This window comes from Elephas maximus, chromosome 7 (genome assembly GCF_024166365.1).
Source record: "Elephas maximus indicus isolate mEleMax1 chromosome 7, mEleMax1 primary haplotype, whole genome shotgun sequence".
Classification (NCBI taxonomy): Eukaryota; Metazoa; Chordata; class Mammalia; order Proboscidea; family Elephantidae; genus Elephas; species Elephas maximus.
The window spans coordinates 44,415,884-44,442,496 of NC_064825.1; the positions used below are offsets into that span (position 1 = coordinate 44,415,884).

General features: G+C 38.5%; 1 protein-coding gene across 3 annotated transcripts in view; it reads left to right on the top strand.

The window, feature by feature from the left end:
• Positions 1–26,613, top strand: part of RSF1 (remodeling and spacing factor 1) — a 180,348-nt gene that overhangs the window by 145,856 nt on the left and 7,879 nt on the right. For 2 of the 3 annotated variants that reach the window (XM_049889723.1, XM_049889725.1), the window contains exons 10-15: positions 4,038–4,092; positions 5,472–5,581; positions 18,646–18,713; positions 19,830–20,037; positions 21,616–21,836; positions 23,972–24,163. In XM_049889723.1, the coding sequence (XP_049745680.1) occupies positions 4,038–4,092; positions 5,472–5,581; positions 18,646–18,713; positions 19,830–20,037; positions 21,616–21,836; positions 23,972–24,163 (854 nt within the window). The remainder of the gene's footprint in view (positions 1–4,037; positions 4,093–5,471; positions 5,582–18,645; positions 18,714–19,829; positions 20,038–21,615; positions 21,837–23,971; positions 24,164–26,613) is intronic. The other variant, XM_049889724.1, reaches the window with a different exon arrangement.

Here is a 26,613-nt window from a genome sequence, read left to right on the forward strand (position 1 = left end):
CCCTGCAGCGTCTGTCTCAGCACTTGCTGCTTCACTTCACACTTCTGTATTTCGGAGACGGCTTCTTTCCTCAAGCCTCATGAACCAACCTCTTCTAGCTTCAGACTTCCCTTCAGCCTCCCCACCTCTCTCAGCCTGCATAGAATTAAAGAGAATTAGGGCCTCGCTCCGGATTAGGCTTTGGCTTAAGGGAGTGTTGTGGCTGGTTTGAGCTTTTATCCAGACCACTAAAACTTAGTCCATATCAGCAATGAGGCTGTTTCCCTTTCTTACCATTCATGCGTTTGCTGGAGTAGCCCTTTTAATTTCCTTCAGGAACTTTTCCTTTGCATTCACAACTTGCCTAACTATTTTGCCCAAGAGGCCTAGCTTTCGGCCTGTCTCAGCTTTTGATGGGTCTTCCTCACCAAGCTTAATCATTTTTTGCTCTTGATTTAAAGTGAGAGACATGTGATGTGTCCTTTCACTTGAACGCTTACAGGCCATTGTAGAGTTATTGATTGGCCAGTTTCAGTATTGTAAGTTCTCAAGGAATAGTGAGGCCCAAGGAAAGGGAGAGAGATGGACAGACAGCCAGTCAGTGCAGCAGTCAGAACACTCACAGCGTTGTTTTTTTTTTTTAATTGTGCTTTAGATGAAAGTTTACAGCTCAAGTTAATTTCTCATACAAAAATTTATACACATATTGTTATGTGACCCTGGTTGCAATCCCTATAATGGGACAGCACACTCCCCCTTTCCACCCTGGGTTTCCTGTGTCCATTCAACCAGCTTCTGTCCCTTTCTGCTTTCTTGTCCTGCCAGCAGACAGGAGCCGCCCATTTAGTCTTGTGTATCTACTTGAACTAAGAAGCACACTCTTCACCAGTATTGTTTATGTTTTATAGTCCAGTCTAATCTTTGTCTGAAGAGTTGGGTTCAGGAATGGTTTTAGTTCTGGGATAACAGAGAGTCTGGGGGCCATGTCTTCGGGGGTTCCTCTAGTCTTAGACCATTAAGTCTGGTCTTTTTACGAGAACACTCATGACATTTATCAGTTAAGTTCGCTGTGTTATATGGGCACAGTTTGTGGCACCCCAAATTAATTACAACACCAAAGATTACTGATCACAGATCATACAACAGAGATAATAATAATAATGAAAAAGTTTGGAATATTGTGAGAATTTCAAAAATGTGACACAGAGACACAAAGTGAGCACATGCTGGTGGAAAGATGGCGCTCATAGACTTGCTTGATGCAGGGTTGCCACAAAACCTTCAGTTTGTGAAAAACGCAATATCTACAAAGTGCAATAAAGTGAAGCACAATAAAATGAGGTATGCCTGTATGGAATTATTAGGGCTGTTTTGATGTGCAGTTTCTGCTATTTTTAATTTTGAAAATGTAAACGAGCTAACTAAAGATGATTCAAGTTAAATCACATAAAAACTAATTTTTTTTCCCTCAATCTTTCTGAAATCTATGTGTCCTGAAAAATGAGTAGTTTTCCCATGTCCTAAAGCTGATTTGACCTAGTTATGTAGATATCTAATAGTCTCACCCTTTAAGGGCTTTAAAGAAAATGTATTTATTTTCTCTAAAGGCCAAGGAGGTAAACCACTAAGAGTTTTGCCTGCTGCTTCAGATTATATTTGCATATTCTTTGAAGGCTCGTGATGCTTATACCATTTGTATGTGGAAAAGACTGGTGGAAAGTTTTTGACTACTACTACTACCGTTGCTGTTGAGCCAATTCCAAATCAAGGTGACTGCATGTGTGTCAGAGTAGAACTGCACTCAATACGGTTTGCAGTGGAATCTCCAGATGGTGTAAATGGTTACGTGCTCAATTGCTAGCTGAAAGGTTGGCAGTTTGAAGCCACCCAGAGGCACATCAGAAGACAGGCCTGGCAGTCTGCTTCCAAAAGATCACAGCCTTGAAAACACTATGGATCAGTTCTACTTTGCACCCAAAGGGTGGCCATGAGTCAGAATCAACAGCAACTAACAACTTGCGAGGACCCTACAGTCTGGTAGAAAAGAGGGGTGTGTCACTGAGTAATTAGTGACTAACCAACAACTGTTTGCAGACCTGGAGCTGTGATGTTGCGTGAAATCTGGTATTTCAGAAGTTCAGCCAATTTCTGATTTGTAAATGTCTTCTCAAGAGCTTGGTGCCAGAAATGATTTGGGAATTCAAACAATCCTATACTTCCAGAATTAGTGTTTTGCTAGCAAAGAATTGGATTTAGTCGAAGGTGGTTATGATGATGGACTGTGGGGTCTAAATCAGATAAGGGGGAAAGTAAGGACATGAAGGGGGTGATTGACAGTGAAAAGGGGGTAGGGTAATTGGATACAGTCCTAGTGGAGTCAGTGAATTGCGGGAGTTAGGTTACCAGAGGGAGTGCACTAGAAGGAGAAGCAGTAGAAGCCGGAGAATAGGCTGCCTGAAATTAAAATTTAGGAAGGGGTTTAATTTTTGGTAATGATAAGGTCTAGGCCAAAGATGATCATTGAGCTAGACAGTGAGATGGAAGTGGAATCTTTCTATAACAACGTGTAAATCATGAAGATTTTTGAGCAAGAGAATGATGTCTTCAAGATGCTGCACAGATGTTACCACCTATTTATAGTCTTCCCAAATTTCTTAGCTCTTCAGACAAAATCTATTCCTTTTCTGTGTTTCCATGATGCCAGTTCGTAATGGACTGTTGTCAGTTACTAAATAATTGTAAGGGCAGGCTCCATGTCTTACTCACCATTGGATTCCCAAGCCTGACATAAATCCTGATTTAATATGGTAAAAGTGAACAAATGTTTGTCAAATTGAATTGAGGAGAGAAATAGTGACCAAGTGAAAGTAGAAATTTTTAGGTAGAAAGGAGGAAACTGATATCTCAATAAACTTCGTTATTATAGGGACACCTACACATCAGACATATTTAATAACAGATAGCTCAAGTTCTAAAATATCCATCCATGAAGCCTTCCCTAATAATTCTAGCTAGTGCTGATCTTGCCTTTCCTAGTTTTTACTTCATTAACCGTACTATATTTTTATCAGGTTTTGATTGAAATCACTTTAGAATTTTCTTATATATCAATTTTTATTTAATAGCTTCATATCCTGTCTGTAATATGAGCATAAAATTCTTGTTAGCAGGACCAACGGTCTATAAGGCAGACGTGGCAATAAACGATGCATTCTAAAGGACCTAGCTATCTGGATGCCTTAATGTCCTTCTATAAAGGGTGGTACTGGTAAAGGGAGGAAGAGTGGTTACAGTTTCAGTTTAGTTTAACATACATGCCATGTGAGAGCTCAGCTGTCATTGCAGAATTGAATATATCCTTGTTTCATATAGCTATTTGTTATGTAAAATGTGTTGAATTAAAGTCAACAAAGGTTTGTTTCTTGGAAATGAAACTACGGAGATGTCATTAATGGTCCAAATCCATCATTTCCTGCAGAAGTCTTAACTGGCCCTAAAGTTATCTTCAGCGTGACGTCCTCGAGTGCAGAACCAGATGACTTACTGTTATTCTTTTCTAGAGCAAGAAGCGAATGGCCTTAGCATAATTTACTGGGATCTTGATAGGGTTATGTTATACAGATTTCTTTTTTTTATAGTGATACTTACTACTATGAGATTATACCTGTGTACACACACATAATTACAGAAAACTTCCAACATAACAAAGATCTAGTTTGTGCTATCAAAGGTGGCTTTCCATCTAATCATGTCATCAGTGAGTCACAGCATGACTCTTTTCATGAAGTTTCTTTGTCTTTTTCAGTTACAGGTTTTATTTCACTTGTATAAATCACTTCTAAAGCTATAGTTTTCATACCTTCGGGGAGTGTAGTGCCTCCCATGGAGATAGCAATACTGTATTAAGTTTTTTAGATTATAGCCAACATGTCTTTTACTCGGTCTCTGTTATTGCCATGAAATCCTAGTTTTAGTATTGGCCAAATTAATATTTTCATAACAATTTAATTTTTAGCGAATCTCATTTTGTTTGTGTATTTGTTATTTTTCACCTAAAGGAAAGAACGCTTGGTGTATGTGGGTATCAGCATTGAAAACATCATTCCTCCACAAGTAAGTTTCTGGTTTGCAGTATTTTTAAAGGGGAGACTATCTTAATTGTTCTAAAATTTAACTCACATTATGTAATTTGAGTAGTCTTGAATATATAATATACCTGTTGTTATGGATTGAATTGTGTCCCCAAAAAATATGTGTTGTAAATCCTAATCTCTGTGCCCCTGGTTATAATCCCATTTGGGAATGGGTTGTCTTTGCTATGTTAATGAGTCAGGATTAGTGTAGGGTTTATCTTGAGTCAATCTCTTTTGAGATACAAAAGAGACTAAATAAGCATGAGAGAAGTAGAGATGGGGGAACAGAGATGCCAAGGCATGGGAAGATCACCCAGGAACAGAAGCTCAAAGAGACAAGGACCTTCCTCCACAGCCAACAGAGTCAGAAAGCCTTCCCCTAGGGCCAGCACACTGTATTCTGACTTAAAGCCTTCTGAACTGTGAGAAAATAAATTTCTGTTTGTTAAAGCCACCCACCTGTGGTATTTCTGTTACAGCAGCACTAGATAACTAAGATGCCTGTTTTATTAAAAATGAAAATACAGAACCTTAAAAGGAAAAAACTTCACCCGTAACCCCTCTGTGATCGAAATAATGTGTATGTAGATAGCCCAAAAATGTGATACCATATCCAAACCAAATTTACAGTTTATACTTTTGGTAAGCATACATTTCATTTTTATTACACTAAGGTAAGTAACTTGTTTTTTAGCCTTTTTATGTGCTGTTTATATAAAATGACTAAAGAATATTTCAGGGAGATTTCTGATTTTTAATTCCCTGCTTATGGAAGAAAACAGAAACTTCAACTTGTATTCTTATTCACAGTTTGGTTGCTTTGAAGGGGTATCATTGCATTGCATTTATTAGACTAGTTTATAATTGAGAAGGTTATTTCATCATGTAACATGTTTTTCATTTGAAATTAAGAAATTCTCTTAGTTTCATTCAGGTTTAATTCATAACCTTAAATATCCTGTCTTGTTCAGTTATCTTCCTTCAGTATCTTACCTCTTTTTCCTTTTAAGTCCATTTTTTTCATTCATTCAGCTTATCTATTAAATATCTTCTACTACGTGTTAAGTTATTTGTTAAAAAGATTATTGATGGGAAAACATCATGATTGTTCTAAAAGATGTAAACTCACAGAAGTGTAAGAATTCTAATACAGAAGCGTTTCATCCACTGACCACCTGTATTCTCTTTAATCTGTGCGCTTCATGTTACCATGTTTATTCTGTTTTCGGGGATCGTTTCATCCTTTTCAGACCTTTCATAGTGTTGCCTAGATGGCAATTTAGAAAACTAATAATTCCAGGAAACTTTGTTCTGTCATGCATAATAACCTATATACTTACTATCATATTTTTAAACCAGGAGCCAGATTTTTCTGAAGACCAAGAAGAAAAGAAAAAAGATTCAAAAAAATCCAAAGCAAACTTGCTTGAAAGGAGGTCAACAAGAACACGGAAATGTATAAGTTATAGGTATGAAATATGTGGAAATGGTTACAATGAAAGGGTAAAAAGTGTTTTTAAAATTAGACAACATGACCTAGAAGTGTATGCTTTTCCCATCACAGTGATCATCAGCAATTGTATGTATGTTTCTTATCTTGCATCTTTAAAGTCATAGAAATTTAGAACAGCCAGCACAATCTTTTCCAAATGTGAATCTGCTCTTGTCAGCCTCTTTTGCTTGACATACTTTAAGATAAACTTTAGGAGGCTTCCCATAGCTCTCAGGATAAGGATTGATGCCTTTAACAAGGTCAGTAAGGTGCTGCATAATCTGATCTCTCATACCTTTCAGGTTCCTTCACATCCACATTTCCCCTCGTTCTGTGTACTAGCTACAACTGTCGTCCTTCAGTGCCAGTCCCTTTGCACATATTCTTTACTCTGCCTGTAATTTCTCTCCCATTTTCATCTTGAGGCCCTGGGTGGTGCGAACAGTTAAGTGTTTGACTATTAGCCAAAAGGTTAGCAGTTTAAACCCACCCAGAGGCATCTTGGAAGACAGGCCACAGCCTTGAAAACCCTAGGAGCAGTTCCACTCTGCACGCATGGGTTACCATGAGTCTAAGTCAGCTTGAAGACAGCTAATAACAACAGCCTTCTCTAGATGAAATCCTCCTGTTATATGCCCTCATAACTGCCAGTTCCCCTCCTTAAAAGCACTTATAGTTGTAATGTGTGTGATTATAATGATTTGGTTGTTTTTATTCCCCTTTAGACTGTTAGCATGAAGATGAAAGCTATATCTATTTTACATATCCTCATATCCCCTGCACCTACTATAGTGCCGATAAGTAGTAAGTGTTCCATAAATGCCTACCGAAAGAATCAGTAAAAAAATCTGGTTTACCTTCTGCCACTAAAGGTACCAGAGATTTGGATAACACCAAAATAGCCTTTTAACTTGAATAAGTAGAGATGAAAATCTAAGTTGATTTTATAGACCTCTCAATCCTGAGGTTGCTTCTTATTCAGTGTTCATGGAAGAGTTCCCTGTATATAGTTTACTGCTGCTACTGCTATTGTTGTTAAAACTTTATAAAATGCAGTAGGACAGTAATATATATGGGAACAGTGTCCATCTTATCCTTTAGAAAAAGAACTTTGAAAAAATAACAAGTACCATTCTGTATAAAACCATTATAACTAATGATGTTAAAGCCTTTCAGATGGAACGTGCAAGTATACAATCAGTTCTTTTGTAACACAGTATTGGTGCCCCTAAGTATCATCATGCTATGCAAAAATCACACAGTAAAAACCATAGGGGTTATGGGAAATACGGAGTTAGGGCCAGAACACTCAAAAGCTTCATTAGTGACACCTTAAGAATAAAAGAAAGGAGCCTAATGAAAATGGTTGTGCTGTTTGATACATGTTAAATGGTTAAGAGATACATAAATACTATAGTAAGTATGGCATTTTACCTTGTAAAAGACCTGAAGTTTGCCAGTGGAACATGAGTGTGAGGACGGCTGTAGTTTTAAGTAGAAGGAGGGTTATCTGAAATCAGACAGAAAGTTCTCACACGAGATGGGGATTCGTGTGCCTTGAACACACATGGTAAACTGAAGTAGCTAGTGGATGTTTGAGGTGTGTGTGTGCATTTGTGGGTATGCAGTTCAGTTCAACCAAGTGCAGTTTTTTGCGTTCGCCTAATGTTTCTCATGAACGAAATCACGCATGAGCGAGTGTGAAATATATATTATCCTCACATTGTTTCCTAATACTTCAGTCACATTGGAACAAATTTTAGTTTTCAAAAGAACCATCACAGAACTGATTATATTGTCTTTCAGACCTGATGTAATTGTGGTTATTAAAAGAATCAGAGATTTACTATCATTTAATAATTCTTTTTTTTTTTTTTTTTTTTCTTTATTAAGCTTCAAGTGAACGTTTACAAATCCAATCAGTCTGTCGCATATAAGTTTACATACATCTCACTCCCTACTCCCACTTACTCTCCCCGTCTTGAGTCAGCCCTTTCAGTCTCTCCTTTCTTGACAATTTTGCCGGCTTCCCTCTCTCTCTATCCTCCCATCCCCCCTCCAGACAAGAGTTGCCAACACAATCTCAAGTGTACACCTGATATAATTAGCTCACTCTTCATCAGCGTCTCTCTCCCACCCGCTGACCAGTCCCTTTCATGTCTGATGAGTTGTCTTCAGGGATGGTTCCTGTCCTGTGTCAACAGAAGGTCTGGAGAGCATGACCGCCGGGATTCCTCCAGTCTCAGTCAGACCATTAAGTTTGGTCTTCTTATGAGAATTTGGGGTCTGCATCCCACTGCTCTCCTGCTCCCTCAGGGGTCCTCTGCTGAGCTCCCTGTCGGGGCAGTCATCGATTGTGGCCGGGCACCAACTAGTTCTTCTGGTCTCAGGATGATGTAGGTCTCTGGTTCATGTGGCCCTTTCTGTCTCTTGGGCTCTTAGTTGTCATGTGGGCTTGGTGTTCTTCATTTTCCTTTGCTCCAGGTGGGTTGAGACCAATTGCTGCATCTTAGATGGCTGCTTGTTAGCATTTAAGACCCCAGACGCCACATTTCAAAGTGGGATGCAGAATGATTTCATAATAGAATTATTTTGCCAATTGACTTAGAAGTCCCCGCAAACCATGTTCCCCAGACCCCCGCGCTTGCTCCGCTGAGCTTTGAAGCATTCATTTTATCCCGGAAACTTCTTTGCTTTTGGTCCAGTCCAATTGAGCTGACCTTCCATGTATTGAGTGTTGTCTTTCCCTTCACCTAAAGCAGTTCTTATCTACTGATTAATCAATAAAAAAACCCTCTCCCACCCTCCCTCCCTCCCCCCCTCGTAACCACAAAAGTATGTGTTCTTCTCAGGTTTACTATTTCTCAAGATCTTATAATAGTGGTCTTATACAGTATTTGTCCTTTTGCCTCTGACTCATTTCGCTCAGCATAATGCCTTCCAGGTTCCTCCATGTTATGAAATGTTTCAGAGATTCGTCACTGTTCTTTATCGATGCGTAGTATTCCATTGTGTGAATATACCACAATTTATTTACCCATTCATCCGTTGATGGACACCTTGGTTGCTTCCAACTTTTTGCTATTGTAAACAGAGCTGCAATAAACATGGGTGTGCATATATCTGTTTGTATGAAGGCTCTTGTATCTCTAGGGTATATTCCGAGGAGTGGGATTTCTGGGTTGTATGGTAGTTCTATTTCTAACTGTTTAAGATAACGCCAGATAGATTTCCAAAGTGGTTGTACCATTTTACATTCCCACCAGCAGTGTATGAGAGTTCCAATCTCTCCGCAGCCTCTCCAACATTTATTATTTTGTGTTTTTTGGATTAATGCCAGCCTTGCTGGTGTGAGATGGAATCTCATCGTAGTTTTAATTTGCATTTCTCTAATGGCTAATGATCGAGAGCATTTTCTCATGTATCTGTTGGCTGTCTGAATATCTTCTTTAGAGAAATGTGTGTTCATATCCTTTGCCCACTTCTTGATTGGGTTGTTTGTCTTTTTGTGGTTGAGTTTTGACAGAATCATGTAGATTTTAGAGATCAGGCGCTGGTCGGAGATGTCATAGCTGAAAATTCTTTCCCAATCTGTAGGTGGTCTTTTTACTCTTTTGGTGAAGTCTTTAGATGAGCATAGGTGTTTGATTTTTAGGAGCTCCCAGTTATCGGGTTTCTCTTCATCATTTTTGGTAATGTTTTGTATTCTGTTTATACCTTGTATTAGGGCTCCTAGGGTTGTCCCAATTTTTTCTTCCATGATCTTTATCGTTTTAGTCTTTATGTTTAGGTCTTTGATCCACTTGGAGTTAGTTTTTGTGCATGGTGTGAGGTATGGGTCCTGTTTCATTTTTTTGCAAATGGATATCCAGTTATGCCAGCACCATTTGTTAAAAAGGCTGTCTTTTCCCCAGTTAATTGACACTGGTCCTTTGTCAAATATCAGCTGCTCATACGTGGATGGATCTATGTCTGGGTTCTCAATTCTGTTCCATTGGTCTATGTGTCTGTTGTTGTACCAATACCAGGCTGTTTTGACTACTGTGGCAGTATAATAGGTTCTGAAGTCAGGTAAGGTGAGGCCTCCCACTTTCTTCTTCTTTTTCAGTAGTGCTTTGCTTATCCGGGGCTTCTTTCCCTTCCATATGAAATTGGTGATTTGTTTCTCTATCCCCTTAAAATATGACATTGGAATTTGGATCGGAAGTGCGTTAAATGTATAGATGGCTTTTGGTAGAATAGACATTTTTACTATGTTAAGTCTTCCTATCCATGAGCAAGGTATGTTTTTCCACTTAAGTATGTCCTTTTGAATTTCTTGTAGTAGAGCTTTGTAGTTTTCTTTGTATAGGTCTTTTACATCTTTGGTAAGATTTATTCCTAAGTATCTTATCTTCTTGGGGGCTACCGTGAATGGTATTGATTTGGTTATTTCCTCTTCGGTGTTCTTTTTGTTGATGTAGAGGAATCCAAGTGATTTTTGTATGTTTATTTTATAACCTGAGACTCTGCCAAACTCTTCTATTAGTTTCAGTAGTTTTCTGGAGGATTCCTTAGGGTTTTCTGTGTATATAATCATGTCATCTGCAAATAGTGATAACTTTACTTCTTCCTTGCCAATCCGGATACCTTTTATTTCTTTGTCTAGCCTGATTGCCCTGGCTAAGACTTCCAACACGATGTTGAATAAGAGCGGTGATAAAGGGCATCCTTGTCTGGTTCCCGTTCTCAAGGGAAATGCTTTCAGGTTCTCTCCATTTAGAGTGATATTGGCTGTTGGCTTTGCATAGATGCCCTTTATTATGTTGAGGAATTTTCCTTCAATTCCTATTTTGGTAAGAGTTTTTATCATAAATGGGTGTTGGACTTTGTCAAATGCCTTTTCTGCATCAATTGATAAGATCATGTGGTTTTTGTCTTTTGTTTTATTTATGTGATGGATTACATTAATGGTTTTTCTGATATTAAACCAGCCTTGCATACCTGGTATAAATCCCACTTGATCAGGGTGAATTATTTTTTTGATGTGTTGTTGGATTCTATTGGCTAGAATTTTGTTGAGGATTTTTGCATCAATGTTCATGAGGGATATAGGTCTATAATTTTCTTTTTTTGTAATGTCTTTACCTGGTTTTGGTATCAGGGAGATGGTGGCTTCATAGAATGAGTTGGGTAGTATTCCGTCATTTTCTATGCTTTGGAATACCTTTAGTAGTAGTGGTGTTAACTCTTCTCTGAAAATTTGGTAGAACTCTGCAGTGAAGCCGTCCGGGCCAGGACTTTTTTTTGTTGGGAGTTTTTTGATTACCGTTTCAATCTCTTTTTTTGTTATGGGTCTATTTAGTTGTTCTGCTTCTGAATGTGTTAGTTTAGGTAGGTAGTGTTTTTCAAGGAATTCATCCATTTCTTCTAGGTTTTCAAATTTGTTAGAGTACAATTTTTCATAATAATCTGAAATGATTCTTTTAATTTCATTTGGTTCTGTTGTGATGTGGTCCTTCTCATTTCTTATTCGGGTTATTTGTTTCCTTTCCTGTATTTCTTTAGTCAGTCTAGCCAATGGTTTATCAATTTTGTTAATTTTTTCAAAGAACCAGCTTTTGGCTTTGTTAATTCTTTCAATTGTTTTTCTGTTCTCTAATTCATTTAGTTCAGCTCTAATTTTTATTATTTGTTTTCTTCTGGTGCCTGATGGATTCTTTTGTTGCTCACTTTCTATTTGTTCAAGTTGTAGGGACAGTTCTCTGATTTTGGCTCTTTCTTCTTTTTGTATGTGTGCATTTATTGATATAAATTGACCTCTGAGCACTGCTTTTGCTGTGTCCCAGAGGTTTTGATAGGAAGTATTTTCATTCTCGTTGCTTTCTATGAATTTCCTTATTCCCTCCTTGATGTCTTCTATAACCCAGTCTTTTTTCAGGAGGGTATTGTTCATTTTCCAAGTATTTGATTTCTTTTCCCTCGTTCTTCTGTTATTGATCTCTAGTTTTATTGCCTTGTGGTCTGAGAAGATGCTTTGTAATATTTCGATGTTTTGGACTCTGCAAAGGTTTGTTTTATGACCTAATATGTGGTCTATTCTAGAGAATGTTCCATGTGCGCTAGAAAAAAAAGTATACTTTGCAGCAGTTGGGTGGAGAGTTCTGTATAAGTCAATGAGGTCAAGTTGGTTGATTGTTGTAATTAGATCTTCCGTGTCTCTGTTGAGCTTCTTACTGGATGTCCTGTCCTTCTCCGAAAGGGGTGTGTTGAAGTCTCCTACTATAATTGTGGAGGTATCTATCTCGCTTTTCAGTTCTGTTAAAATTTGATTTATATATCTTGCAGCCCTGTCATTGGGTGCGTAAATATTTAATATGGTTATGTCTTCCTGATCAATTGTCCCTTTTATCATTATATAGTGTCCTTCTTTATCCTTTGTGGTGGATTTAAGTCTAAAGTCTATTTTGTCAGAAATTAATATTGCTACTCCTCTTCTTTTTTGCTTATTGTTTGCTTGATATACTTTTTTCCATCCTTTGAGTTTTAGTTTGTTTGTGTCTCTAAGTCTAAGGTGTGTCTCTTGTAGGCAGCATATAGATGGATCGTGTTTCTTTATCCAGTCTGTGACTCTCTGTCTCTTTATTGGTGCATTTAGTCCATTTACATTCAGGGTAATTATAGATAAATAAGTTTTTAGTGCTGTCATTTTGATGCCTTTTTATGTGTGTTGTTGACAATTTCATTTTTCCACATACTTTTTTGTGCTGAGGCGTTTTTCTTAGTAAATTGTGAGATCCTCACTTTCATAGTGTTTGACTTTATGTTAGTTGAGTCGTTACGTTTTTCTTGGTTTTTGTCTTGAGTTATAGAGTTGTTATACCTTTTTGTGGTTACCTCATTATATACCCCTATTTTTCTAAGTAAAAACCTAACTTGTATTGTTCTATATCGCCTTGTATCACTCTCCATATGGCAGTTCAATGCCTCCTGTATTTAGTCCCTCTTTTTGATTATTGTGATCTTTTACCTATTGACTTCCATGATTCCCTGTTATGTGTATTTTTTTTTTAATTAATCTTAATTTGTTTGTTTTTGTGATTTCCCTATTTGAGTTGATATCAGGACGTTCTGTTTTGTGACCTTGTGTTGTGCTGATATCTGATATTATTGGTTCTCTGACCAAACAATATCCTTTAGTATTTCTTGTAGCTTTGGTTTGGTTTTTGCAAATTCTCTAAACTTGTGTTTGTCTGTAAATATCTTAATTTCGCCTTCATATTTCAGAGAGAGTTTTGCTGGATATATGATCCTTGGTTGGCAGTTTTTCTCCTTCAGTGTTCTGTATATGTCGTCCCATTCCCTTCTTGCCTGCATGGTTTCTGCTGAGTAGTCAGAACATATTCTTATTGATTCTCCCTTGAAGGAAACCTTTCTTTTCTCCCTGGCTGCTTTTAAAATTTTCTGTTTATCTTTGGTTTTGGTGAGTTTGATGATAATATGTCTTGGTGTTTTTCTTTTTGGATCAATCTTAAATGGGGTTCGATGAGCATCTTGGATAGATATCCTTTCGTCTTTCATGATGTCAGGGAAGTTTTCTGTCAGAAGTTCTTCAACTATTTTCTCTGTGTTTTCTGTCCCCCCTCCCTGTTCTGGGACTCCAATCACCCGCAGGTTATCCTTCTTGATAGAGTCCCACATAATTCTTAGGGTTTCTTCATTTTTTTTAATTCTTTTATCTGATTTTTTTTCAGCTATGTTGGTGTTGATTCCCTGGTCCTCCAGATGTCCCAGTCTGCATTCTAATTGCTCGAGTCTGCTCCTCTGACTTCCTAGTGTGTTGTCTAATTCTGTTATTTTATTGTTAATCTTTTGGATTTCTACATGTTGTCTCTCTATGGATTCTTGCAACTTATTAATTTTTCCAGTATGTTCTTGAATAATCTTTTTGAGTTCTTCAACAGTTTTATCAGTGTGTTCCTTGGCTTTTTCTGCAGATATCCTAATTTCATTTGTGATATCATTAAGCATTCTGTAAATTAGTTTTTTATATTCTGTATCTGATAATTCCAAAATTGTATCTTCATTTGGGAAAGATTTTGATTCTTTTGTTTGGGGAGTTGGAGAAGCTGTCACGGTCTGCTTCTTTAAGTGGTTTGATATGGATTGTTGTCTCCGAGCCATCACTGGGAAACTAGTTTTTCCAGAAAATCCGCTAAAAAAAAACTGCAGTCAGATCCCTATCAGAGTTCTCCCTCTGGCTCAGGCTATTCAGATGTTAATGAAGCCGCCTGGGGAGGGTGGGGGAGGGAACAGAGAGATAGGAGAGTAGCACCTCAGAATATAGCCAGAGTTGCTTGTCTTGCTTGGAATGACTATTATATCTGAGATTCCCGCGGGCGCGTCGCCTATGTGTGCTGTCTGTGTGGAGATTGCCCCCGGGGGGTCTGGCCCGCTGGAGTCACGGTCAGATCCTCCGCTTCCAGCCCCACGCCCAGCGTCAAGGCTCCCCTACTGGGACGGTGCACTCTCGACTCCAAAATCAGTCGCTGCCTCCCGGGGACTTCTCGTCCCTCCAGCCGCGTGGCCGTGCCGCCCCCGTGAACCAGGTGGGCCCCCTCCCGGGGTTAGTTCAGATTGGTGGAGTAGCTCCCCGTGCTTATGCCGCGACCGAGTGTCCCGGCTGGAACGCTGTTCTCCCCGCTCCAATACCAGCCGCTGCCTCCCGGGGACTTCTCCCACCGGCTGCGTCCCACGCCGCCCGCGCGACCCGGATGGTCACCTTCCCGGGGTTAGTTCAGGGGGTGGAGCAACTCTCCGTGTTTATGGCGTACCTGCGTGCAGTCCAAATCCCTGTGGGACGGCTCCCCGGCTCGGACGCTGCTCTTTCTGCTCCAAGATCAGTCACTGCCTCCCGGGGACCTCTCCTAACGGCTGCGTCCCACGCCACCCGTGGAACCGGCTAGTCCCCCTCCCGGGGTTAGTTCAGGGGGGTGGAGCAGGTCTCTGTGCTTGTGCCGTACCTGACTGGTATGCTGGCTCCAGGCTCTGGAAACAATCGCTGCTTCCCCGTATTAGTTCGTTCTCCGTCTCTAAGTCTGTGTTTGTTGTTCAGGGTTCGTAGATTGTTATGTATGTGATCGATTCACTTGTTTTTCCGTGTCTTTGTTGTAAGAGGGATCCGAGGTAGCGTCTGCCTAGTCCGCCATCTTGGCTCCGCCTCCTTTAATAATTCTTTATTAGATTTTTATCTTTTCTAACTGAGAGGGTGACATCTGAGTTTATTAGAGGGAACATTGGATTGGGAGTCAGAAGACTAAGATTATATTCCTGGCTCTGCCACTTACTAGCTGTGTATCTTTGCGTGGTTCATTTCCTGTGTCTTGGTTATCTCATCTGTGATGGTAGATTAACCCAGATGATTCCTAAGATCCCTCTCAGCTCTAAAATTGTATGTAACATTAATCTAGGAATTTACGGTAAACTGTGTGTTTTAGTGCGATTTATTTATTTATGCCTTACCCTATTCCCAAAAGTGATTAAAGGAAGGTGTATGGTCTTAGTGTGAGGAGGAACCTTTTTAAGCATAACACCAAAGGCAGAAACAATAATGAAAAGGATATTTATTACATAAAAATTAAAAATTGTTAAGACTCAAAGCATTTACAAAAGAAAATGTTTGTTTGCAAAGAAGTTTTGTAAAGGCATTAGAATTTAGAAGGAATGGCTTATGAATTTTTAAAAAGTACAGTGGGTATAGTTTTTTCATGGTAGAAATATAGCAGTTTTTCACATGCTGTCTCCAAAGGCTTTTGCATATCTTCAGGCACTAATATTTTAGAAGGCAAGGATAAAGCTGGTTTTGTTAGAGAATCAGTTGCTCATGGGAAATTCAGGGTTCATTTATTTTGGAGACTAGAACTAGACAGGGTGACTTTGTTTATGCTGAGGGAGGGAGGCTGTCTGACTGGAGACATGATGGGTACACTTCATAATTGTAACAGAGCAAGATGTCAATTTTGCTTTCTTAAAACTTAAAAAAAAAAAAGCAGAGTTTAAAAGGGAAACACATTGAATAAAAATAATCACAACATGACAAAGAGGTTAAAATCTTTAATAAATATAAAACTCTTACAAACCAGTAGGAAAAGATGAGTACACTGGCCATAAGGGGGAAGGGGGGAGGCAAAGAATACAAACTAGTGCTTTACAAAAGAAAAAGTAAAAATGACCAATATACAAGAAAATAATATTTGGCATTAGTAATCAAATGAAAACTAAATGAGCAAGAAAATAACTCATCTTCCAATTAGAAAAAAAAAACTCAGTGATGAAATTTACTTCATGGTTGTATTATAAATTGATACAACCCTTTGAAGAATAATTCTTACCTTAAAATTTTGAATGCCTTTTAAAGTCAGTGATTTCACTTGTAGTAAGAACACCAAGAACAACCCTGTAGTCTAACAAAATCTCACAGAGGAACTACGGAGTGTCTCACCAAACAAAGGAAAAAGGTAGTTATTGTAGGATTCTGAAGAAGGATGTACGTTAGGTGAAATTTAAATGAAGCAGTGTTTTGAGAGGCTCAGAGTAAAGCAAGGCCCTGTAAATGGGTCAATATCAGGTCTGGACTGCAAAAGTGGACCCAGGGTTCTGTTTCCTTAGAAACAAAGTTAAGATAGAGTAGGAGCCCTGGTGGCAGAAAGGTTAAGCGCTCGGCTACTAACTAAGGTCGGTGTTTTGAATCCATCAGGCTTCCCTGCAGGAGAAAAGACCTGGCCAGCTGCACCTATAAAGATTATAGCCTAGGACACCAGATGGGGTAGTTCTACTCTGTCACAAGTTGACTCAATGGCACTTAGCAACAAGAAGATAGATGTGGATTGTTGTGTTATTGTTGTTGTTAGGTGCCCTCAAGTTGGTTCTGACTCATAGCAACCCCGTGTACAAAAGAACGGAACACTACGTGGTCCCCTGCCATCCTCACAATCCTTGTTTTTAGAGCCCATTGGTGCAGCCTCTGTGTCAGTCCATCTCGTTGAAGGTCTTCCTCTTTTTCACTGACCCTCTACCAAGCATGATGCGTTTCTCCAGGGACTGGCCCCTCCTGATAACATATCCAAAGTACATGAGACAAAGCCTTGTCATCCTCACTTCTAAGGAGTGTTCTGGCAGTACTTCTTCCAAGACAGATTTGTTTGTTCTTCTGGCAGTCCATGGTATATTCAATATTCTTCACCAACACCGTAATTCAAAGGCATCAATTCTTCTTTGGTCTTAACTTCTTCATTGTCCAGCTTTTGTACGCATATGAGGCGATTGAAAAGAGCATGGCTTGGGTCAGGCGCACTTCAGTCCTCAAAGTGACATCTTTGCTTTTAACACTTGAAAAGGTCTTTTACAGGAGATACGCCCAGTGCAATATGTCATTTGATTTCTTGACTGCTGCTTCCATGAGCGTTGACTGTGGATCCAAGTAAAATGAAATCTTTGACAAGTTCAGTCTTTTCTCCATTTACCATGATGTTGCTTATTGGTCCAGTTGTGAGGGGTTTTGTTTTCTTTATGTTGAGGTGTAATCCATACTGAAAGCTGTAGTCTTTGATCTTCATCAGTAAGTGCTTCAAGTCCTCTTCACCTTCGGCAAGCACGGTTGTGTCATCTGCATGTCACCGGTTGTTAGAGTCTTCCTCCAATCCTGAAGCCGCGTTTTTCTTCATATAGACCGTTTTCTCTGATTACTTGCTCAACATACAGACTGAATAAGTCATGAAAGAATACAATGGAACCAATAAGCATCACCATGATAAATGGAGAAAAGATTAAAGTTGTCAAGAATTTCGTTTCACTTGGACCTCTAGTAATACTCCCTTGGAGCCCTGGTGGCGTAGTGGTTAAGAGCTTGGCAGCTAACGAAAAGGTCGGTAGTTCAAATCCACCAACCACTCCTTGGAAACCCTATGGGGCAGTTCTCCTGTGTTCTATATGGTCGCTATGAGTCAGAATTGACTCAGCAGCAATGGGTTTGGTCTTTTTTTGGGTGAATATATTTTCCTAGAGAGAAAACCCCTACCTTTAATGAATTTCCCAATTTGGATTTTAGTCTTGACGCTGTTTTTAATCCATTGTTGTGACCTTAATCCAACATTGTCAAATAGAATTTACTATGATGATGGAAATGTTCTATTTATGTGTTGTTCGCTGTGGCTCGTGAGAAGCAGAATTTTCATTTTATTTAGTTTAAATATAAATAGCCACATATGGCTAATAATTACCATATTTTTTAGCAGTCTTAGGCAAGTCACTTTAACCCTTTGGTCACCTTAGCCTTAAAGTGAAAGGCATTTTATATATGAAGAAATCATCTTAGGAATTGTGTAGTCTTGATCCTTTTCTTTAAGTAGAGAAAGTGCATTCTAGTTCTAAAAACCTGACAGTCTGCTTATGATTTAAGGAATAATAATATAATCTTCAGTTTTTTTAATAATATAATTATTATACTTAGTATTATTTGTGGGATACTAATGTTCTACTTTGCTGTATGATTTGTATAGCAAATCCAGCGTAGCTTAGTTTTTTTGTACAGCCCATAACCTAAGAATGGTTTTGACATTTTTAAATGGTTGAAAACATCAAGAGAAGAATAATATTCCATGAAATCCACGTTCCGGTGTCCATAAATAAAATGTTGTTGGAACACAGCCAGGCTCATTCTGTTTCTGTATTGTCTGTGGCTGCTGTTGCGCTACCCTGCAGAGTTGAGGAGTGGCAACAGAAATTGTCTGGTTTGCAAAGACTAAAATCTTCACTACATTGCCCTTTTAAAAAATGTTTGCTGGCCACTAGTATAGATGATCTTTAGAAAAGCAAACAACAGCTTATGAACTAGGTACTGATTTACAAATCTCTATTTTACAAAAGAAGAAATTGACATTAAGAAGAGTGGGGTGATGTGGTCAAGCCACACAGTTCAGAAGTGGCAGAGAGCTCTTTTGTATCGAGGCCCTCCTAACCCATATGTCAGGACAGGCTGTAACATGAATGTTATATATATTTTAGATTTGATGAGTTTGATGAAGCAATTGATGAAGCTATAGAAGATGATATCAAAGAAGCTGATGGAGGAGGTATGTGTTTATCATTCTCTTTTCTTCATATAACTTTGCCAGCAAGGTGTAGGCCCTGATTAGGGCAGTGACCATAGGTTTTGTATTCCCCTCCCCTTTGTACATCACAAGCACTGTTAATATTAATTGTCTCCAACCAAAATAATCTGTGAAAATAATCTTTGCCTATAGCTCAGATCTTACTAATTATATTAAAAGTGGTTTTGTTTTATGGTCTGATATAAAATATAAATGTTCCCCCATAAAAATTTTCTTCTGGTTCCAAATAGATATCAAGTGAAATTTTCCTGTTCTCTACGATTTTTAGATCAGTAATGTACAAAGTGGAAACCCTGGTGGCGTAGTGGTTAAGTGCTACGGCTGCTAACCAAGCGATTGGCAGTTCAGATCCGCCAGGCGCTCCTTGGAAACTCTATGGGGCAGTTCTACTCTGTCCTGTAGGGTCGCTATGAGTTGGAATTGACTCAATGGCAGTGGGTTTGGTTTTTTTTGGTTTTTATAGCCGATTACCAGTGTTCCGATGTGTGGCATGTGGTTTCTATTTAGTTATTATAGGCACTCTAGGAAGGATTAATAATAAGTAGGTTGTAGCGCGCCTGAAGAAGTCACTAGATGTGTGTCTTGTTTACATCTTTGTTGTTGAATTCTTGTTTTTTTCTGAACTGCAAATAGTAAAAAAAAAAATACCTCTTTCTAAAGCCGTGTCCAAAAGACAGTTTTCAAGAAGACATTCTTGAGTGACTCCTAATGGGTATGGAGTTTCTTTTTGGAGTGATGAGGATGTTCTAGAATTAGTAGTGATAGTTGCAGAACTTGTGAATATACTAAAAATCTCTGGATCGTACACTTCACAAGGGTGAATATTATGGTGTGTGAATAACCTCCATAAAAAAAGAAGAGATTCTCTACATAGTGAACTTCTTTTCAGTAGGATAAATGAGCGCTAAAACTCTCTTGATGAGAAGCCTATCAGCTGAATTGTGAGAAGACTGCATATATGTGGGAAGAAAACTGAGAAATCAAAGGAAGTGCTCTTAAGCAGAGAATAACGACAGTCTCTAGAAATGAAAGGGAAGCATTTAATAAATGTACAGTTTCTTTCTCTCTCTAACTCAGGAGTTGGCCGAGGAAAAGATATCTCCACCATCACAGGTCACCGTGGGAAAGACATCTCTACTATTTTGGAGGAAGAAAGAAAAGAAAATAAACGACCCCAGAGGGCTGCTGCTGCCCGACGGAAGAAACGCCGGCGACTGAATGATCTAGACAGTGACAGCAACCTGGACGAAGAAGAGAGTGAGGATGAATTTAAGATCAGTGATGGGTAGGTGGTCTACCAGTAGACCCTGTTCCCTAGATGCAGCCGTATACAGGACTAGCAGAGAGAGGCTTGGCCGTGTTGTGATGGGGCTTTTGTGGCATATGCACAAGAGAACTATTGTTTATTTTCAGGATATTTAAAGCAGATTTAAGAATGCTGATCTTGGTCCTTTTTAGATTCAAACAGAAAGTAGGTTTGTGGTTAGTTGTTTAATACTCAAAATTGTATTTAAATGAGATTAACTGTAATTGAACTTTCACTTATTCAGAGCCTTTTTATGTTGCTTTGTGCCACTTTCTGAGCTACAAAGTTAACACACCATCCATGTTCCTGAGGGGTTCCCAGTGAAGTGTGAGAAATAGACAAGTATTTAGATTCACAACTATTCTCCAGTGATCCATGGAGATTGGGGTGGGGCACGTAATCCCATCTGGGAGATTAGGCAAAGCTTGCCTACAGATCAGGCATTGAAACAATACTGCAAAGTTGCTTCTCTCAGACTGTTTAGTGGAAGGAACCGTCATATAGACCAAAAAGAGCCATGTTGCATGATTATTACTAAAATATAAAAAAAAAAAATACATAGTAAAGCGTAAATCACAGTACAGAGGAGAGTTGGCTCAATCCAGGGAGATCCAGGAAAGTCTCACAGTGGAATTAAGCTTGATCTGAAATTTGAAGAATGAATAACTGGGCACATCAATGAGTTTTGGATTAGAGGCAGGATGAGGAAAGAAGACATTCCAAGCAGAGAATTCCTGTTTCCAAGGCAGCAAGGCAAAAAGCATCATAGAATATTTGGTAAATTCCTTGTGGCTCAGGATAGCAAGAATTTATGGATGAATTAGAAAGTGCCCTGCTGGAGGTAAAGGTAAGAGATTTTTTTTTTAAAGGAATTTGATCATAGAGTGTTTTGTTCCTCATGCATAGGAGTTTGAACTTTATCCTGAAGCTAATGAAAAACCACCAGAGGGTTTTAAACATCAGACTAATGTGAGATTTATGTTTCAGAAAGATTTGTCCTGGCATTCATTTGAAGGAAATATTGAGGGGAATTGTGACCAGACATTAGGCCATTTGGGAAGTTGTTGTAATTGTTTGGGTAGGAGATGAGAGCCTGAAGAGGAGAAAGGAATCTGCTCTGAGGGTATCGTTTTTTTAAGAGAGAGACTCAGGTGGAATTAGTAATTGATTAGATGTGGGAAATGAAATTAGGATAAATACCAGGTTCTTGGTTTAAGTTACTGAGGAACACGAAAGAGAGGAGCAGGTTGGGAAATAATGAATTCATTTCTGGACATGTTAATTTTAAGGTACTTGGGGAACATACCAAGAGGCCAGAGTAATTTATGTACAACAGTCAGCATCAATCCATCTGCATAACACCCCTTAAGAAAAAGGTAGGCAGCAAAACATTTCTCCATTTTATAAACAGGGAAATTGATGCAATTACCCAGATATGTTGCACTAACCATTACTTACTGATTCACTGGACTTGCTATAACTTGAACTCAGATCTCTCAAAGATGGATTCATGGTTCCAAGTGCACCATGGTAATTCACCTGGTTTCTCTTGGACAGATCTCAAGATGAGTTTGTTGTATCTGATGACAACCCAGATGAAAGTGAAGAAGATCCACCATCTAACGATGACAGTGACACTGACTTCTGTAGCCGTAGACTGAGGCGACACCCCTCCCGGCCAATGAGGCAAAGCAGGCGTTTGCGGAGAAAGACCCCAAAGAAAAAGTACTCTGATGATGATGAAGAGGAGGAATCTGAAGAGAATAGTAGAGACTCAGGTAAAAATAACTTACATCTGCATCACACCAACTCAATTCTTAAGACTTCTGGAGTTAAGAATTCTTAAAATTCCATTCAATTGTAATATGTAAGTTTTCTGATAAAATGTTTTCAGTTCTATTCTTATGACCTACCAGTAACTAAATTTCTCAGATAAAGCATATTCAGAAAATACACATAAATGGATGTGTTAACTTCATACCAAATTCATTTCGGATTGTGTTAAATCCTTTTGGTGCCAAGTATTTCCATGCCTAGACTTTATGGTATTTCTTGGGAGTCATTCTCAGTAAGCTGAGAACGTTTTTTCCGAGATGCCCAGCTATTGGATAAAGAAGGATCACCAATCATCTCTAATAATTAGACCACCATCAGTGAGCCAGTGGTTTTTATAAATAAGCAGTAGTTGAGGTTATCATAGTTTATGCTTATCCTTATTAGCTGAATAAATAGGATACAATAGCTAAAAGAACACATATGAGTGTTTTATGGAATTGGCAAAGAGGTAGCTGTCATCTTATTAGAAAATTACCACAGACGTAAGTATTACATCCATGACTCTGGCCTGTCTTGCAATTTCTTTTGTTTATTTATTTTTTTTCTAAACTTTTTGGTAAGTCGGAGACATCATGCCCCTTTATTTCCTAAAAACAAGGACATTCTCTTACATAAGCACAGTATACTTATTAAAATCAGAAAATGCAACATTGATATAGTACTATTATCAAGTCAACAGTATACATTCAGATTTCATCGTATCCCAATATTGTTCTTTATGCCTAATTTTTTTTCCTAGTCCAGGATCTAATCCAGGATTACATATTGCATTTATTTATGTCTCTTTATTCTCCTTTACTCTGGAATATTCCTCAAACTTCATCATTCTTGATTTGATATTTTTGAAGAACATAGAATAATTATTTTGTAGAATGTACCTCAACTCCAGTTTTTGTGTTTCCTCATGATTAGATTCATGTTATGCATCTTTGACTAGAATATCACAGAAGTAATTTTGTGTCTTCCAGGGCCCTTCACTGTACTATCTTTCCCTTTGCAAATAATAAGGAAATTTGTAGGATGATACTTTGAGACTATATAAATATCCTGCTCCTTATCACATGTCTTACCCACTAGTTTTAACATCCATTAATGATTGTCTAACTCCGTCATTTTTAAAATATTTATTACTTGGTGGTCTACTGTAAAGAAGAGCTTTCCCCTCTTTCTGTATCTTTCTACTTATTTATCAGTATGTGCTCATAGATTCTTGATTTAGTCAATGGATAAAATCCATTACCATCACTATTTAGGCTCAGTTATTTCCAGATTTGGCCAGAGGGCACCCGTTCAAACTGTTGACTAGTCATTTTGAAATGTGAAATGCATTAAAGAACAAGACGGGATGTGACAGTTCAGTGGAATTTGTTAGCACTCTTGAAGAAGAGCTCTGACGCAAAGAACTGAGTGAGCCCTTTATTGATCAGGCACAGCAAGAGCAGTGCTATCTAGCAACACTCTGAGAGTGTAAGTAACCCTGTGTGCTATATTTAGCATATTTTCATTCCACCTAGGGAAAATCAAAAAACCTCCAATTCTGTACTTTGGAACAAGCTCTTCAGTTTTCTATGGCTAGAGGGTTTAACCTCAGCAGTACATTATGAAGGTATGACTCTAGCTACAAGTAGGACTAGCAGATTGTCAGGAGACAGAATAGTGTCTGTCCACCACAAAGGACAGCTGTGGCAGCTCTAGTGCTGACCTGGTAGCTCTAGGTTGAATGCTATTAAGGATTATTTTTAAAAAATATAAAACATTTTTTAATCTTGAGGATTGACTATTAATAGCATACATTTATGAGGTTTGTCATGAAAGACTCCTGTAAGTTACTCATATTAATTAAAAAGAAAGAGACTAATGAAGTTATTGTTCATTTAAAAATTTTTATGACTAAACTGTTCATAGCAGCTTTACATTTTTGGGGGCAGTTCTGCTCTGTCCTACAGGGTCGCTAGGAGTCAGAATAGACTTGATGGCATGGGGGGGGGGGGTGTGTTTTACATTTTTATAACCTCACTTGGCCACACTTCTACTTAATAGACTTAAACTTTGTACTTCTTTTTCCTTTCTTTTTCAGCAGAAAGTGATTTTAGTGATGATTTCAGTGATGATTTTATAGAAACTCGGCGAAGGCGGTCAAGGAGGAACCAGAAAAGACAAATTAACTACAAAGAAGATTCAGAAAGTGATGGTTCCCAAAAGAGTTTACGACGTGGCAAAGAAATAAGGCGAGTTCACAAGCGCAGGCTTTCCAGCTCAGAGAGTGAAGGTAAGGAATAGATCTCCTGTTTACAGTAGTTCGAACGAGGCAAAAATAGAACTTAAAAAGTGAACTGAGGATTGTGATTCTGTACTATTTCTTAAAAATCAAATGTAATCAGTAATAATTTTGAGACAAAACTCCTTATTCTGTGCCTGGTCACTACTTAGAGTGGAAATAAATGATACTTGGTAAGATACGAATTTTTAAGGTCTCCATTATAATAAGTAAACTCTTTGCTCAAACTAGAAGTCTCAGAAGATGAAGCTTATGATCTGAGCAAGAGTTCTCCTGCTCTTTTCTTTTTACCTTTATTATTCATGGCCCCAATTTTGAAATAAATTCCTATGCCTGAATAGCTAAACAATTCCGATAAAGGTATCTACTGTCTCTCTCCACGTTGCCTGTGAGCTTAGTTGGTAACGGTTTCATCTCTTTATAGCTTGAGCTGTGTCCCACACCAGAAGTGCAAGAAACACGCTAAAATAGGAATTTCTGCCATCAACGTAGTCTTTTTTAGTTAATCTAGAGCTCTTCTTGAGTTTGTTTTAAATTATCCCACCCTCACCTTCTCCCCTTTCTTTTTCATATATTTAATTCTTCATTATTTATGATCTGTTTTGAAGATTGTTTGCTTTCATAGATCCTTGTCACTTAAGTTCTCAGCCCAAGCCAGGGAAGTAAGGGAAAGAAATGTTTGGATGCGGAAGGCTAAAGAAGGTGGTGAACATCTGGTTGAGTGTGTATTTGTCTTTATGTGTCATAAAGACAAACATAAATCTATTAATTCAGCTATTAAATACAAGTATTTCTTTAACCAGGTTTATTCTGGGAATTGTTATAACAGTGAATAAAATAGCCAGAAACATTTCCTGTTTCATATAACTTTTAGCTGGAGGAAGAGAGACAATAGTAAGTCAAATATATGTTAGATGGAGAAATGCAGTAGAGAAAGATAAAGGAGAAAATGAAGACTGGGGACCAGTTGGAATTTCAGATGGGGTAGTATGAAATGCCTCACTAGGAACAACATTTGACTGAAGACCTGAAGGAAATGTTGAGTGTGAGCCATGCAGTTATCTTAAAGAAGAGTGACACAGGCAAATGGAACAGCAGATGTGAAGGCCGTAAGGCAAGCTTGTGCCTGGCATGTTCAAGGAATAGAAGGGAGGCCAGGGTGGTTAGAGCAGAATGAGTGAAGGGAAGAATAGTATGAGATGAGGGCAAAGAGATCAGAGGGGCCAGATGATATTAAGCGGCAGTCAGCAAACTACAGCCCACCTATTTTTGTAAATAAAGTTGTATTGGAATACATCCACATTCGTTCATTTGCATATTATCTATAGCTGCTTTCATGCTACAGTTTGGCCTCCGAAACCTAAAATATTTACTGTCTAGTCCTTTACAGAATACAGTTGCCATTTCCTGATGAGAAGTGGCAGTGTCCAGTTGAACTTTCAGCAGTGATGGACATGTTCTTCATCTGTTCTGTTTGATACAATAGCCACTAACTTCATGTGGCTATTGCGCACTTGAAATGTGGCTAGTGTGAATGAAGAACTAAGTTTTTTTTTGGTTTTAATTTGTGTTTTAAACAGCCACATGACTAGTGGCTACCATTTTGGACAGCACAAATCAGGCCATTATATAGACGTTGGATTTTATTCTGTGTGAGATGAGGGTTTTAAGCAAAGGGTGATATGATCTAACTTAACATTTTAACTTGCTGTGCTATCTGTGTTTTGAATAGATTGAATGGGTCAAGGGCAAAAGCTAGTGGGGAAGCTCCTGAAATAATCCAGGTGAGAGATTGGGCTGTAGCAGTAAAGGGATGAAAAGTAGTCTGATTTTGAATATATTTTGAAAGTAGACCCAAAGGATTTACTGTCAGGTTGGATGGGAGAAAGAAACAGGTCAAGGTTGACAGGTCAAGGTTAACTGAGCCATTAGAAAAATGGAGTTGTTAATAACTAAGATGGTAGAGACCAGAAGGATGCAGGTTTGAGGGGGAAGATTAGGAGCTCAGTTTTATAGACACATTAGGTTTGAGGTGCCTGTTTAGATATCCAAGTGTAGATGTTGAGTTGGATCCATAAGTGTAGAATTTAGGGGTGGCCTAAGAACAAATCTGGGATTCAGCAGCATATATATGGTATACGATGCCACGAGACTGGTGAGATCACCCAAGATATATAAGTAAAGACAAAGAAGAAAGCCACAAACACTGAGAGCTGGCACAGTGTTTCAGATGTCCAGAGTTGGGTGCCCAGTTTTAATGTTTCCTTATCAGTATGTTTATATGATTCCTTAATTTGTAGGGCTAGTGGGAAGGAGTTTCTTAGTTTGTGACCAGCCTATCTTCATTTAATTCAAGGATCATCATATTTCTTCCAGAAGAAATTTCTTCTGGAAGAAATCTGATTCTGCTCTTTCCTAAAATCATAGGTAAAGGATACTGT